The sequence below is a fragment of the Hyaena hyaena genome, unplaced genomic scaffold, assembly GCF_003009895.1.
Source record: "Hyaena hyaena isolate Hyena2069 unplaced genomic scaffold, ASM300989v1 scaffold_490, whole genome shotgun sequence".
Lineage (NCBI taxonomy): Eukaryota > Metazoa > Chordata > Mammalia > Carnivora > Hyaenidae > Hyaena > Hyaena hyaena.
In genome coordinates this window covers 549,679-566,254 of record NW_024081123.1, presented here as the reverse complement: position 1 = coordinate 566,254, position 16,576 = coordinate 549,679, and the positions used below count along the sequence as shown (strand labels likewise).

The 16,576-nt window shown below is 36.5% G+C and overlaps 1 protein-coding gene across 1 annotated transcript in view; it reads right to left on the bottom strand.

Annotated features, from left to right (window-relative positions):
* The window catches only part of DSG4 (desmoglein 4), a 28,771-nt gene extending 26,764 nt beyond the window's left edge, over positions 1–2,007 (bottom strand). The window contains 2 exon segments of the mRNA XM_039254451.1: positions 193–324; positions 1,951–2,007. Coding sequence (XP_039110382.1) covers positions 193–324; positions 1,951–2,007 — 189 coding nt within the window.
* Between the last annotated feature and the right edge of the window lie 14,569 nt (positions 2,008–16,576).

Sequence of the window (16,576 nt, the reverse complement as noted above, 5' to 3'; positions counted from 1 at the left end):
TGTGTCAGTTCCCACAGGGTGATACGGAAAAAAATGCCTCGGCAACATGAGCAGATGACTACCTGTCACCCTTCTTCTTAATTTGCTGTGGGGTAGTGGAGGCTGCAAATCCCCAAAAGGTCTAGGGGCTTTCCTGCCCTGCAAAAGCATGTGTTATCAGCACCGCATACTCATGTTTATTTCATCACTTACTCTGGCAATCGGATTCCTCTTGGAGTTATCCTCTCCTTCTCGACAGGCAGCAGCAAACTTGATCCACTCCCGCTTTTGTCTTCTAACTGTCTGCCATTTTGTAGAGCCATTTTCAATGTCTAATTCTTTCACCTTATGCAAAAATAGTTCACATTTTGTACAGTTGTTATGACAGTTTTACTTGGTAAGGACATTTATTCAACATTGTAAAGTGCACCCAGAAGAAGCAATAGTATTGAATCTGAGGAACAAAGAAAGTGTTCACTAATTCACAACTCCAGGTAGGCGTAGCCTGGTCACCTGTCTACCTATTTCTTTTGGAATCATCTCACTTCTAACTGTATGATTCTAGTGAAACAAATTTCATTAGTTATGTGTCATGCTCACAATGTGTCATATTGGATATGTTGTGGTTTTTCTTTTTTTTCCAATCTGTCCTCACCCCTCTTTGGGCTCTGACCAAGCTTTCTGGTCTCCAGAGTTTAAAAGATTGGTGATGTTCCACTGAGCACATCCTATGCAAAAGCAAAATTCTGCTAGTGAGTATGGTCACCTAAAAGAGAGAAGGGATTTTTCTTTTCTGTTGGTAAGGACATCACTCTGGCTAAGCATCCAAATATGTTATTGTAGTGTTAGTACAGCATTTTAGCTGAATTGATAGTACTTTCAATAATCCCATGGACAACCATATGGCTTCTCAATGTTGTCCATATTTATCCCTGATTGCTATGTTTTTCTCTTTGTGGTTTTGTGTTGCTATTGTTGGAGGAGGTCTAAGAATTTTAAACTATTTAAGAGTTTAAAAAGGTTACTACAAGTATAAACATATTTGTATACATGCATAAATGTATGCATATATACATATATATAAATACATTTTTAAGTGATTCCTAACATGCTTATTGAGGCACAAATGATTATAATGTTTGTTTAAGCTAAGGCTTCATTTAATTACCACTTTGGGGGAAGGAAATGTTCCCTGTGAATGGAGCTTATCCTTTCAAGAACCGAAGTGTGTACACTTTCTCCCCATTTTGATACAACTTCCTGAAATATACCACATACTTCCTATTTCATCAACAGAGATTAGAAAAGTAATTTTATTTTCTTCAATGATTTGAGATCAATCATGATGAAAATTTAACTACTGTAATAAAATAAAGCCTTACCAGAGATGGAGGACTTTATTTCCTGAGTCCCACTTTAAATGGCACCAGATTCTCCGTTGTTCTATTGAGTTGTGATTACATATATATATATATATACATACACATGTATATATACAATTATATATATAATTTATTCATTTATTTATTTATATAAAATAAATACGTGATTACATATATATTATTTACTTGTTTATTTATTCATTCATTTATTTTTATATCTTTCCCTTGTTGATTGACCATTGGTTGTCTTTTTAATGGTGTAACCGTCTAAAATTCTTCTCATTCTAATGTATTACTGTGCTTCTCTTGCTTTGCTTTAAGTTGGGAAATGTATGAATAAGCTACTAATATAGTTGAAAAGTAGGAGTTACTATGACATCGAGTTGTTACAAGCCATGCCTGAACACATGGATGTTTAGAAGTGTGGGTTTACCGTTGCTATTTTAATGTCCTATTTTAGAGGTTCTTTCTCTTACCTTTTATCTAGGTGATTATGATTTCAAATATTCTGAGTTTTGAGATATGATGCATTACAAAATTCCATTTTTCTTTCAATTTAAATTGAGAAAATAGTTTTATTATACCTTACCTCAACAATAAATTCACTGTTTACTTCTAGCACCACCTGTTACAGAAGGTACAACATTAGTAAAAATTTGCATAATTTAAAGGAAACAGTGTCATGAAACCATTGACAATGTTCTCTTGTTAATTCATTTCTTAAATGTCCATTTTGTTAATAATGTAGAATAAACATGGGTAATACATAATGAACAATACAGGCTTTTCACCCTCCAAAGGCTTTTAAACTTTTAGGGAAGCAAAACATGTAATGACAGCAAGGTGGGTTAAGATACATGCTTCAACAGAGCCCATGGGCTCAGTGGAAGGGTATAGCAGACAACTCATGTTACCAAGGTGAATTTTGGTAAGGACTCATAGGAGATTGGGGATTGAAAGGGCTCTGAAGGATGAAGCTGCTTTGATAAGAGGAATTGACGAAAAGGAAAATTTCAGTCAGAGTAAACATGAAACCAAGACACTTCAGGATGTTCCAGAAATGATAAATAATATTGTTAGCTGGAAGCTAGTAGTAAGGAGACATAGGAAACAAGGTTGGGAATGTCAGTTTGGAGACATATCATGAAGTGCTTTATATAGCAGAGTAAGAAGTTTGGACTTTATTGGAAAGGAGAGTAGGAGTGACAAAAGCAATGTGTGTAACACACAGCTTCGACACAAAGGGTGGATTATAAAGGAAAAACACTTGAAGTCAAGACATGTAAGAATTAGCAATTCCTTAGGTAAGGCATAGTTAGAACATCAACATCAGTAGTGAAGTGGTACTGGAAAGGAGACAAGATAAAGACATTCCCAAAGAGCTGATAGGACTTATGGACTGTGGAATGCTAGGGGAGGAAAGATCCGATGGTTCTGCTGGTGTAAGTTTGGCCTTCAGAGACAACTGGAGTGCTAATCATAGAAACAGAAAATTCAGCAGGAGAATGTCACTGCAATGAGAGAATGTCTGATGTATGTTTTATTGTTTTTTTAGTTTTAATGTGATTCTAAAATTTGAGATAGATGTAAAAGCTAAAGAAGTAGAATTTATCCAAACATAAGTGCTATTCTAAGTTAAAGGAAATGAGGATATTACATGAAATGGTGTAAGGTAAATGAACTAGGCAAAGAGAAGAATCTTATGGGAAATGCTTATATCTGTGCAGAGTACAGAAGGAAGAAGTCTAAGAGCAGAGGGATCCAGGGGCCCAAGGGAATAGAGAATCAAGGGACCATGGCTGTGGGTGCAGAGCATATTCTGTCAGTGTCAGAATGCTAAGAAGTGGCTGTGACTGTGGTGGTTGCAGTGGGTTGATGAGGAAGCTGAGTTGAGAAAGGAGAGATTTGGTAAGCAGATGGATAAGTAGCAAGAAAGGAAACAGAATGACTGGAGTGGAATGATAAATGGTTAGACAAGAGGGAATATTTGATGGTTAATGTGAATAGCAAGGTCAAGGAGAATGGGGACAGAGAAGGTCATGGGGTCTTAAAGCAAGCCATCATTGCTAACTTTTGCTGGTGGCATATGCCAAATCATAAGAGTCAAGGAATGAGTTGTTGAGAAAGTGGACATAGCAATTGTAGATTACATTTTCAATTTAGAAGATAAAATAAATGTGGGAGTTAAGATGTAGTTTGAGGGGTTAATTAGATCAAGATGTATATTTGTTGTAGAAATGAATGGACATTCACTAAAATTGACAAAGATATTAACCCTTGTAAAAATCAAGGGTGGCATTATTAGAAATTATAGAAGATGTAAAGGGAAAAATATATGCAGATACACAAATGTATGAAATAATCCACACAGTTCTTTGAGAGAAATTGTTTTATGGTGGCTTTTATATCTTTTTTTTGGTTCATGATATGCATGTGATAACTCACTATCCCTGCTCTTGGTTAAGCACTAAACTTGGAGCAGCCTTGAATGAGTGGGCTGCCTTCCGTGTCCACTCAGACACACTTCTGGGACTTACAGGGTTTGTTCCTTATCTTATGGAGAATTTTCTTTCGCTAATTCCAAGCAGGCTCTACACCATCAGCACAGAGCCCGATGCAGGGCTCGAACTCATGAACCATGAGATCATGACCTCAGCTGAGATCCAGAGTTGGTCAGTTAACCAACTGAGCCACCCAGGCGCCCCAATCCAAATTATGTTTTTAAAAGATTGTCTTGGCTCTCACGTCATATTTTATTTGGCCCTTGCAAAAGATCCATGATATAGCCCCTAAGATATTTTACCTTATATACATAATATCAGATTTAAATAAGGTTTATGTTTGGTAACTTTTTCAAACTGTAGTACCAATCTTAAGAGAATTGTAGGTACCTAGTTAGGAAAGAGCCTTAATGAGAAGAGATTTGGTACTCCTAAGGAACATATATAAAAGCTATACATTATACTCCACAATAAACATACTTGTGTAATACTTTTCAGTGGAGATGTGCTTAATTAGTTAACAATAAATAAACTTCTGTGCAAGTAAGAAAGCTTTTCCAACTTTTCTCTAAAAGTTAACACAAGTGCAATGTCATGATTGCCTATGTAGAAGATTGAAAAGAATTGACAAGATAATTCCTGGAACTAATAAGCAATTACAAGAAGGTTGTAGGATACAAGGTAAATATACAAAAGCCAAATGCTTTTTAATATACCAGCAATGAACAAGTGGAATTTGAAATTGAAAAAACAATACCATTTAAATTAATGCCCCCCAACTTAAATTTTTAGGCATCAATATAACAAAATATATACCAAGTATACATGAGAAAATCTAGAAAAATTAAATAGGGAGATAGTCCATGTTGGAGAAAGGGAGAAGAGAAGTGGAGGAAAGGGAGAAAATGGAGACAGGTGGGAAGCTGAAGATGAAGAGTAAGAACCTCTTAACATGAGATGAGGGCTCATGTCTGAGCTCACCAACCTTCTGGTATGCACAAATTTAACTAATTGCCATTACTTAAATGGTAATTTTGTGAGATTTCTTTTCAACTTTTTACCTGATCTGTAAAACATTAATTTAAATTAGTATGATAAACTCCCATGAGGAAAGAACTATTTGATTAGCAGCAACTGAGAGAATGTCTAAAATCATTTATCAGGCATTTATACCATAGTACTTTTTAAAAATATTTATTTATTTATTTTTGAGAGAGGGGCAGAGAGTGAATGATACAGATAATCTGAAGCAGGCTCTGCACTATTATTATCGCAGAACAGAACCTGACACAGGGCTTGAACTCATGAGTCATGAGATCATGACATGAGCTGAAACTGGACGCTTAGCCCACTGAACCACCAAGGCACCTCTGCATCATAGGACTTTTAGTGTCAATGTGACAAAATTATGGTTTTGTACAAATGGATGGATGATCGATTGGAAAACCAGCTGGGGAGCAGTGAATTCAACTCCACTCCTTTCAAATACATTGGCATTACAATAAAATAGCTAGAGGGGACTGCCTGCTACAGACAGGGCCATGTGATGGATCTGTGGTATGATTAAGGTCTTACTACACTTGATCTTTGCCACAAATCTATTTAAGAAAAATGAAATATATAAACTTTGTTTGAAACCTAGAAATTGGTTTTGTTTATAATCTGTATTTACTTTGTAAATCATTGAGTGATTTAAAAAAAGGAAGACAAAATAATATTTGTAATTTAATACTGTCTCTTATTTAAGTGTTTGGTGTTCATAAAGTTATTTCTACCACATAAACAGACTTTAGATGAAAAATGTAAGACTGGTGATCACGGAGACTTTTGTGCTTCAAATTGTGCAGTTATGGAAGGTTACATGTGTTGTAAGTGAAAGTCTTGTTCTGATCTAAAAGGAGGACAAAATAGATATTTTACTTTTTCTGAGTGATGATTTGGAATTTATTGCTAATCATGAATCTGCCAGACGCATTTAGTGTTTAAAAATAGTTAAAAATATTTGAAGAAGTAGAATATATGTGAAAAATTTGAGAACAAACTTTTACTTTTATCTTCTTTCTTTATATTTCCAAAATAGACCTTTGGATTTATTGTGTTCTTATAAGTGATCCTACAATAGCAGACAATTTTCAGCATTAACATTGCCATGGAGAGAAATGTTTTTTATGGTAGTTTGCATTTTTGAGAATGTTTAATAATGTTTCATCTATCATTAGAAATGATTTATAATGACCTCTACACTGGCAACCCTGTTGGGTCCTCTTTTAATGTTGTTGAAAATAAATAATTGAAAATCACATGACTTGTAGAGGATACTACAAGTTTTAGAGTCGGTTCTTCCTGTGTGCTGATATGGATATTTTGAATTATTGCTTGGTTCAGTGTCCCAGATACTTTTATAATCCATTGTGGTGAAACATAGCAATATTTGCCATGTTTGAGAGATGCGACTTCTTTTAAAGGGAGATCTGGGAGAGGAGAAGTTGATACTTTAGGTTCAGGTACATGTTCATCAGATTGACATAAGGAAAGAATATATACGTGGAAGTTCAGTATGTAGTAAATGATTCACTTAAAACTATCTGTGCACTTATATCCTCTGTATAAGTAAGATCATGTATGTGAGGGATGTCTGTACCCCAAATGAAGATTATTGTTTTAGCAGCAATCTGATATCAAGTTTCTGAAATCTGTGTATATTTCTTTTTTATTCATTCATTCATTCATTCATTCAAGAGAGAGAGAGAGGGAGAGAGAGAGAGAAGCAGAGAGAGAATCCCAAGCAGGCTCTATGCTGTCAGTGCAGAGCCCAACACAGGGCTCGAACTCATGGCCGTGAAATCATGACCTGACCCAAAATCAAGAGTCAGACACTCTTGACTGAGCCACCCCGGCACTCAAAACTCTGTGTATGTTTCTAAGTCAAATAGTTTCTATCTCAAAATGGATATGTAGCACTAAATTATAGTTTAGCTTTATAAAAAGCAATGTGGTTTAGACACAGTAGAGGCAGAAGAGCTATGTATGTGTCTTGACTTTGTTTACCAGCTGTGTGACCTTGGATAAATCTCCTAGCCTCTCTGTTTCAGGTTCTGATATAAAAAGAATAAAAAATGTGAAAGTGATAGGCACAGGAAATGCTCAGTATGTTGATAACGAGGAAGAAAAGTGAAGGAGTTTTCTTCTGTGTTTTAGAGGGTATGTTCACAGCGCACTCTTTCATATAAAAGTACTAGTCATTCATTTTTAAACACTTGAAATTAGCCACATCAACCTGATTAGTCCTCAGTTTAAAGGGATAAAGGGAGTGTTTGGAATTTATTTTATTTGCTCTTGTCCTCTTTACAGAACCCAACTCAACTGAAGGATAGCAATGATCCATGGTTGCCCTGCGAATCTGTGAGTAGAATCTCCTTTTAATCCTCTTGCTGTCCCCGACATTTTTTTTTTTTAATTTGGGCAAGTTGCAATGTTAGATCCCAGGGGTCTTATCTAGGAGAACTTATGTTGTGCCTGATGGATGTGGTACATATACCATACTCTTCTGGTATTTCTGCTTCCTGCTCAGCTGGCTCTACTGATCAGGGTCCCAATAGCCATGCTCTCCAAATCCTGTCCCTTTAAGCACAGGTGTTCCTGAACCAAGTCTGCAGGTTTTATTCTCAGGCCCTAAGAAATCATGAGCCCTGTCAGGAGGCCCCTCACTTTCCAGGAAATACCTATGAGTGGGTGTTTTGGAAGAAACATGAAATGACATTATCTTCCTAAATTGCACATAGTAGCCTAACTACATAAATCTCAGTTAAGCTGTGCACAATAGTTATGGGATCCTGGATAACTGCAAAAATTCTTGCCTATAAAAGTCACCATTTTGGAGCCTATGTAGGTCATGCATTATTCTAAGGTGTGGTTTGACCTGAGAGCCTGGCTAAAAGGCATCATACAAAATGGAGACTGTTGAACCAGTTACCATCGTGGTGGAGCACATGAAAAAGGGAGTCAGCGGCACTTGCAGTTGAGGGAGAAGAAATAACGCTGAGGTATGTTTGGTACCCTGGATGTGCTATGCTCTCTATAGCCTACTTGATGAGAAGGTTTCCCATCTTCCTTTTTTTTGGACATCCTTACAATAAATTTAATTAACTTAAGTATCCTGAATAGGACTTTTTCCTGCAATATAAAAGTATCTCAGAAGCTAAAACATATGCACTCATGCTACTTAATCTCCAAGAATGAAGACTAAGACAGAGTATCTGCCCAGAAGGGCCTCCCATGTTCAAAGAAAGAGAAAAGCAGATGTAAAAAGATACTGGAATGTTATAGACCCTGTGAAAAAAAGCACGAAAAGCTTACAGCATTGGTCCAGTTGAAAGAAGGAGTCAAATAGGGAAGCGTGGATAAACTTTTGGATGTGTAGTATTTGGTTCAAATTACAACTATACCACTTATGGTTCGTTTGTGAATCATTTACATTCTGCAAGTTTATTTGTAAAATGAGGTTACTTCTATTTATCCTTTAGGACTTTTGTTATGTGTGTGAGATGACTTTGTTAACTGTAAAATGTTTTGCTAGTGTAAGGTGGTGAAATGAGCATGCAGTGACAGACCAAATCTCCGAGATCCAACTCCTTGGTTGTCTCCATTTTAAACCATCAAACTCGCTTTGCAGCTTACTAACCACTTTAAAGTTGCCTATTAGTTGATAGGTGGGAAATACAGGGAAGTGACTTGGTTAGTAAGATACTTTAGAAACAAAATCCATTCATTCATTTAAAAATTTCATTGATAACATATTATGTGACAAGTACTATTTTTTCTGTGGGAGACACATTCCAACCTGTAATGATGTACCCATTCTAGAGAGAATAATAGGTTATATATACAATATTCTGAGCCATCTCACTTTTGGCAAATTACTGAAGTTTTTCTGAGCCTATTTTTCTTTGTAGTACTTTCTCCTAGAGAAAATATGGTGATTTTATATAAGATATTGGAATCTAAGTCATTGTGTGTACTTTCTGCAATATTAGACTACGTATTATTCTTTTACATACTGCGTATATTTAAAGTAGTAGCTACTAAATGAGGCTGTTTTTCTTTTTTGTGACTTAACCTTTTTGAAGTCAGTTTTTGAAGTCATTTGTACACCTCAGACTAACTTATTAATAAGCAGTTCTCTCCTGAATAATACTTATAAAAATAATTGAGTAAAGCAATTGGTATCCTCATAGGGATATGTCAGAGATGCCAAGTTCAAGCCTAATTATACCACTTTTGTTTATAATTGAAGGTATATCAAGTAGTGGCATTTTGGTTTGCAAGCTGTGTAATTTTCCAGGTAGAAAGGACAGGCAAATATTTCCCATGCAGGTCATATCTGAGGGTTTCACTCGGGTCACTCCTTCCAGAAACCCTCTCATCAGAGGTGCCCTCTGTGCGTAAAATATTCCAACATTCCAGTTGCGCTCCCACTTGGGAAAGGGAAGGAAGTATCCCTGTAGCTCAAACAACAGTTTCGTTACTTTGTAAGGAACTCCTGCCTGGATGCTTAGGGACTAAAAAGGAGGCAGGTACTGCTCAGGATTGAGAAATTCTCTAAAAAAGAAAAATATCTTTGAAGAAGAGAAAACATCATAGAGTCTTAAGAACCATGAAATATTTTCAGGGAAGGATTTTAATCCTACAACTCTACAGGTAGCCAGTATTGAGAAGACTCTATTAAAATCATAGGTCATGTTATGGTAATAATACTAGATATCTCTTGGGATATAACACTTTTTTGTAGTCCAATGTGAAGTCTGTGGGAATCTGAAAGCAAAAATAAAAATTTGCCTACTTGGATTAAAATATATATTATGGTTCCCTAGTCAGTTACATTGAAAACAACAAAAATAATAGAGGTGAGATTTGCTTCCATGGAACCTTTAGTGTTACATGTTGAAAGAGGGAGCAAAGCAAGGTAAGTGAGAAAAGATACTGGAATGTAATAGACAATGCGAAAGAAGCATGGATAAGATATAGCATTGGCCAAATTGGGACAGCAAGGTTTCTGTAATAAGCAGTATTAAAACAAGTCATTTAATGCTATCTCGGATATTCCATTTAGCACAAATAAAAACCAAAATCAGATAATGTGGGGTTTTTTTTGTTGTTCGTGGTGGTGTTCCCTTAAGTCTATACACCTAGAGATTTGTCTGACAATAAAATAAAAAAACAGATTACTGTTCTATATGGCATAATCACATTGTTTTATGTGGGAGCTGAACTAAATTGACAAGTGGCTAGGTTAGTTCTAAATGTGTTTTTAAATTTTGATGTCTGTTTTCAACTTACAGTGAGATAATATTTATATGCTTAGCCACCTACCTTCTTTATTTTCCAAGAGCAAGGGTACTTAGTTGAAATGTTTACATCTTATCGGTAGCATATGATCACCATATGTGCACAAAAATTCTTATCTGATAGAAACTACCTAGCTATTTTGTATGACATTATCGACTTGATAAAACATAGGTCTCTTACAGCTGATAACTATTCTGTCTCAAGTGATTGTTTCCTAGTAAAACCTATACAATCCATAGCATGACCTAAATCTTTAGATTCTTCTACTAAAGTTACGAAAATAGTATTTGTGAGCCAGATTTGAACTTCTGCTACATGACTCTTCAGGAGAGGTAATTACAGAATCTGAGTTTCTGCATTGATAGGAGCTTAGTGACATCATGTCTAACAGTGTTTCCTGACATGGGGCATGATGAGGCCCTGCAAGTTTGGGTGCTTTGGCCAAAGGTGCACAGCCCCTTTGAGGGGCAGCTGTGACTCAGCCATGAAGCTTCTGAGTCTCAGTTCAGTGTTGACTGTACCTGACCACCTCAATCCATTTTACAGCAGAACACGATGAACATCCTTAGGAAGAAGATGCCAAAGGGCTTACATGATAAAATGAGACGCCCTATTGTAGCTTCTAGTTTTGGGTACCATTTGTAGATCATGCCAGTCAAAATCTTGTTTAAAGTACCTTGTAGATGAGATATAGATGATGTAAAGTACCCATCTCTGAGAAGCTGCCACGCCCTCATTAGTGTGAGCTGCAATGATGCCCAGATAGCCTTTGATTTAGTTAATGAAAAAAGGGCAGAGTTCAAGTTCAAGAAACAAAAGACAACTAGGTGTGCCTATTTTCCACAACATCCATAATTATTATATTGGTTTTCCTTAACTTGTTCCAATCTTGAAACATGCTAGAAGTTTCTACTTCCTAACTGCAAAAATTAACTGATATGTCAAAAGATCTATTAGAAATCTATCAGAAAAGACCTTTAGTCTATCATAATTACCAAGAAATGTAAAACACAAATACTTTAGTATCAGTGGGGAGTAGGGAGAAATTAAGTGTCAAAAACATGAAAGTTAGTAAGAATAATAAATCCATACTACCAAAAAGAGATGCTGAGAATCTGAAATATAATACTCTTTTAAGATCAAGGAGAAGAAAAATTAACTCAATAAAATAAAATGGTCATAAAACATGCCTGTGCAGAGAATAGGAGGCAAATTTTAGTGCTCAGAAGTAGCCTTTAAAATCTTGATACATGCAGTGAGTTTTCCTTAAAAAACAAAAGGTTTGTCTGAGTTGAAAGTCATGGAGATAACTCATAGAAATATAACAGAGGTCTATACTGATGATTTAAAAATTTTTTTTAATGTTTTACTTATTTCTGAGAGAGGGAGACAGCGTGAGCAGGAGGAGGGTCAGAGAGAGAGGGAGACACAGAATCTGAAGCAGGCTCCAGGCTCTGAGATAGCTGTCAGCCCGACGCGGGGCTCAAAGCCCCAAACCGTGAGATCATGACCTGAGCCGAAGTCGGACACTTAACCGAATGAGCCATCCAGGTGCCCTTATACTGATGATTCTTAATTTCTATTAAAAATTGAATCAGATTTGTTCCTATTCCTTCCATACCACAAATAAATAATGATCATTATAACAGAGCATCACACTTCTATTTGGAATTTTTCAGCTGACAAGTATTTTTCAAAAATGTCTTATTTAATAATCTGTCACCCAAGCACAGAGACTGGAATGTTCTACTGATGTTCCCTTTTAAGTTTGGGCTGTGTGCCCTTTGGCAGTGCTAGGCTGCTGCACCGCATTGAAAGTTCATGGAAACTGTAAAGTCCAGAAGAATGGCACCTGCCAGGGCAACTGGACTGCAGTGTGTTCTCTTATCTCCCAAGCAATGGCTGCCCTCTGCCTTTTAGAACTGATGTTCAAGATGAGTCCTATACAGTGCCACTTGCCTGAGAATATGGTGGAAGTCATTTTCCAAGCTAATGTTATAGCATCACTGTGGGCTTTCCTGGAAGACTGAGGGGCAGCCAAAAATAAGATATTTGTCTTTATTTGCTTTGAAAAAAATGTACAGTTTTCTTAATAATTCCCTCCTCTTATCACTCCCTCTATTTTTTTCTTAACTTGTTTGACCGAATTGTTCTGTCATTTGACATTCAATAGACTTATGTATAATTATCTAGTTTTTTAAAAAAATGCTTATTTATTTTGGGAGAGAGAGAGAATGCAGAAGAAGGGGCAGAGAGAGAGAGAGAGAGAGAGAGAGAGGGAGAAAGAGAATCTCAAGTAGGGCTCAATTCCATGAACCATGAGATCATGACCTGAACCGAAATCAAAAGTTGGATTCTTAACTGACTGAGCCATCCAGGTACCCTTAATTGATTTTTAAAAATAGATTTTTTCTAATTCAATTGGCCAACCTGATCTCTGTCCCTCTAGAGATCTGAAATTAGGAGCTCCCTTACTTTTTTCAAGAGTAGGACTCTTGATATACATGACACCTATCTGGGAAGCACTTTATGCTTTGAACACCCAAAAAAGGAAAGTGATATAATAACCAAAATTCCATGTTTATTTAAAATATATCATCTAAATAGCTCCTTCCTGGACTGTATGAATACTTTAATAATCTCAGAAAAGATTTATCTTGATGGCTTGGTTTTCTTCACTTTCTTTAGCCATTTCTGATAGGAAAAAAATTTTTATATGACTTAAATATTTCATAGTTGGTTGCAGTGTAATTTTGAGATAGCTAACTTTACTTCGTCTTGAAACAAACTCACAGGGAAATAACTGTTTAAAGAAATGGGCTTGACCAACTTTACTTCTCTACACAGGTAGAATCCATTTTTACTGGGAATTTTGACAGCAATCTGTTTAAGTATAAATAAAAGAAAATGGAAAAATAATTTTGTTTCTGATTATAAATCTAGATTGTTCTGGCATTTAATCTGAATTAGATTATGTCTGTGATGCCACTGAAGTCTAATTCATCCAGATTCTCACTCTGCTTTTCTATGGCATTTGATCCCTCAACATGGAGAGTCCTTTGAAGTCACCATGGGCTGAACTCAGAACTCTTTTTATAGGAACGGGTTTAAAAATGGAATAAATCCCATGTAGAAACTGACAACTCACAGAAGAGATAAGGCCTTAAGGCTGAATTTCCTTCCCAGGCCTTTAAATTCTACTTACCATTAAAATGATCAAAAGGCAGATGTTCTTGAAAAGAAGCCAATCCATTCCTTCAGGTCTTTCTTGCACACCAACCCTGATGAAATTTAATTTTAGTCCGAGTCCTCTGGGTTCTGCATTCGGTTCTGCAGCAAGAGGTACTTCAAGATGTCCTTTTAGGAGGGCATGGGTGATAACTCTGGTGCTTTCTGGGCAGAGGAATGAAGATGTTCTATAATGACTCTGTTTCCCCACCCCAAACTCTTGGGCTGGTCTGGAAGGCTGGCATTGTTTGAGCTCTGGGTAAGAACATAGACACACCTTGATTCTTATTGCAATGAAACCCTTTGTTGGACACCAAAGAAAAATCTTACAGAGTGAGGACAAGATTTACAGGGAAGATACCCAATGAATAATAAATTACTCACAACATGAAAAATAATTAAAATGTTAGAGCCTATCATCATGCTGAATAAAATTAGTAGGCTTCTCCTTCTGCCAACATCGTAAAAGCAAAATTATATATACTAACAACACACACACACATGTCCACTACAGAACCAACTTCAAGGACTGATACTAGGAGTGGAGGACATTGTGAAGCGGCATCAGTCCCAAAGGGTGCTGTAGGGAGAAAGAATAATGAAACTCTCATCTCTTAATTCAGGTGACTCCTGCTTCCCTCCTTAAGAAGTCCTATGGTCAAACTTCATTCCACAAGTTTAAAGACGTTCTGAAAACTAGGTTAGGACAAAGAGACTCTGATCTCACTAGTATGTTTGCTTGCACATTTTAGCATATTTCCTCATATACAGTTGAGCCTGTTACATATAGTATGACATTAACTAAACTGTCTTCATGTGACTGCAATACAGATTTTGCTCATTCTTCATGGCATTTCCACTGATAAAAAAAGTAGGGGTACCTGGGTGGCTCAGTCGGTTAAACGTCTGGCTTTGGTTCAGGTCATGATCTCATGGTTCGTGGGTCCAAGCCCCGTGTTGGGCTCTGTGCTGACAGCCAGCTCAGAGCTTGGAGCCTGTTTCAGATTCTGTATCTCCCTCTCTCTCTGACCCTCCTCTGCTCTCTCTCTCTCTCTCTCTCTCTCAGAAATAAATAAAAAACATTTAAAAAATTACAAAAAATATATAACATGGGTGAGTAACACATTTGAAACCCTTATAAATATTTACTGAGAAGAAGCTGAAATGGGGAAACTGAGAATTTAAGGGCAAAAGGCCAGAGCAGTATCTGGATGTTTCTGAATATCATTTCCCTTTTTTTCATTTCTCTCTTATCCTTTGTTAGTGTGGGTTTAGAATAGGTATAGTTTCCCCATGAAAAAATTTCAGATTAGCAAGCATCATCAACAAATATAAAAAGAGAATGAGTTGAATGTTCTCTAACTGCTAATATACGTTGGTTGGAGAATTTGAAAGAGGGATTGTGTCATTGCTGCATCTCAGAAACAAGATGGGCTCTATGGCTAGTAATGGAATGTATTCTAAATAGCACTTAGTCTTTGAGGATCTTAGTTTGGCATTTTGGGGAGCACAGGAGAGAGTCTAAGCAATTAGAACACTGGCATAATATCCTAAAATGAAGATAAATGAATTATATGTTGAAAATATTTATAAGAAAGAGAGCAGGAAACTATATGGAAGCAATGGAAAAAGTGAATTGTAACAAAAAGGCAGTATTTGGATATATCTGCCCAAGTCAAATCTTATATTTGGGGATATCTATATTTATAATTCAAAAATATATAAGCTGATCTAATAAAACATGCGTATGGTATCAAGTTTTAAAATACATCAAGTGGTCCTCTAGATATTTACTATTTCATTGTATGTTATATACGTCTTTAAGCCAAAAGTTATGGAAAGCTATGCTTGAGTAAGTTTTAAAAATCTAGGGGTGCCTGGGTGACTCAACTGGTTGAGTGCCTGACTTTGGCTCAGGTCATGACCTCATGATCTGTGGGTTCAAGCCCTGTGTTGGGCTCCGTGCTGACATCTCAGAGCCTGGAGCTGCTTTGAAGTCTGTCTCTTCCTCTCTCTCTGCCTCTCCCCTGATCACGTTCTGTCTCTCTCTCTCAAAAATAAATATTAAAAAAAATTTTTTTAAATAAATAAAAATTGTTTGTGGGATACCTGGGTGGTTCAGTTAGTTAAGCATCTGACTCTAGATATCAGCTCAGGTCTTGATCTCAGGGTTATGAGTTCAAGCCCCACAACGGGCTCTATGCTGGGTGTGGAGCCTACTTTAAAAAAATTTGTTTTGCAACTGTTCTACATGCAGTTGAGCTTTGCTCCTTCTTTGTTTTCATGAATTGTTGTTCAGAGGTTTGAAATGTGACAATTGCATCCACCATGGAAAACTTTCCTTTTATAGCTAGGCTAGAATGGCATTAAATTAAATATGTTTACTCTTGAAATATATTCTCTGTCAATAGTGCCAGTGAACTTTGGGCTTTGGGGATGCAGTGGAATTTTCCCAGTGTTTCTCTACATGTGTGATGTATAAAGGATGTTATTGCTTGAAATGATTTCCAAGAGACAGGATGGTGTGAAGTGGTCCTCTCCCAACCAGTCTACCAACGACCTTTTCATTGATTATAACTGTGTTGTGGATTTGTTTTTATTTTTGTACAAAGAATTTGAATTATTCTGGAATAAAGAAGGAAGAACAATGAGAAAATGTGCTTTATCAATGAGTAGAGACAGTCCTTGGCTGTGTGCATTTCTATCCCTAGAAGCACACTGTAAACAGCTATCAAGATGGTTTGTGTCTTGTGGAAATTTAATGTGCCATGCTGCCTCAGATTCAAATTATAGAAACCTAACAGGAGAATATAAAATATCTCAAATAAATGGAATTTTAGACTTTAAAAAATACACGGCTGACACCCTCTTTCTAGGTGCCTCCCAGTTACCATGGCCCCTATATATAAAATTGGTTTTGGTGTCCATATCCAAAGAAGAGTATGAGGAAAGAGAAAAGAATGTATAGTTTCAGTGCTTTCAGTATGATGCTCTGGGCCGTCAAGCAGAAATAAATCTGAGAGACTTTTCATTGCCGTGGGAGTCATAGAACAGTAGAGAATGGGAGAAGCCAGTAAGGATTTGTTAGCAGATTTATGATTATAAACAATAGGTCAGTCAGAGCCTAAGAAAGTACTAAGG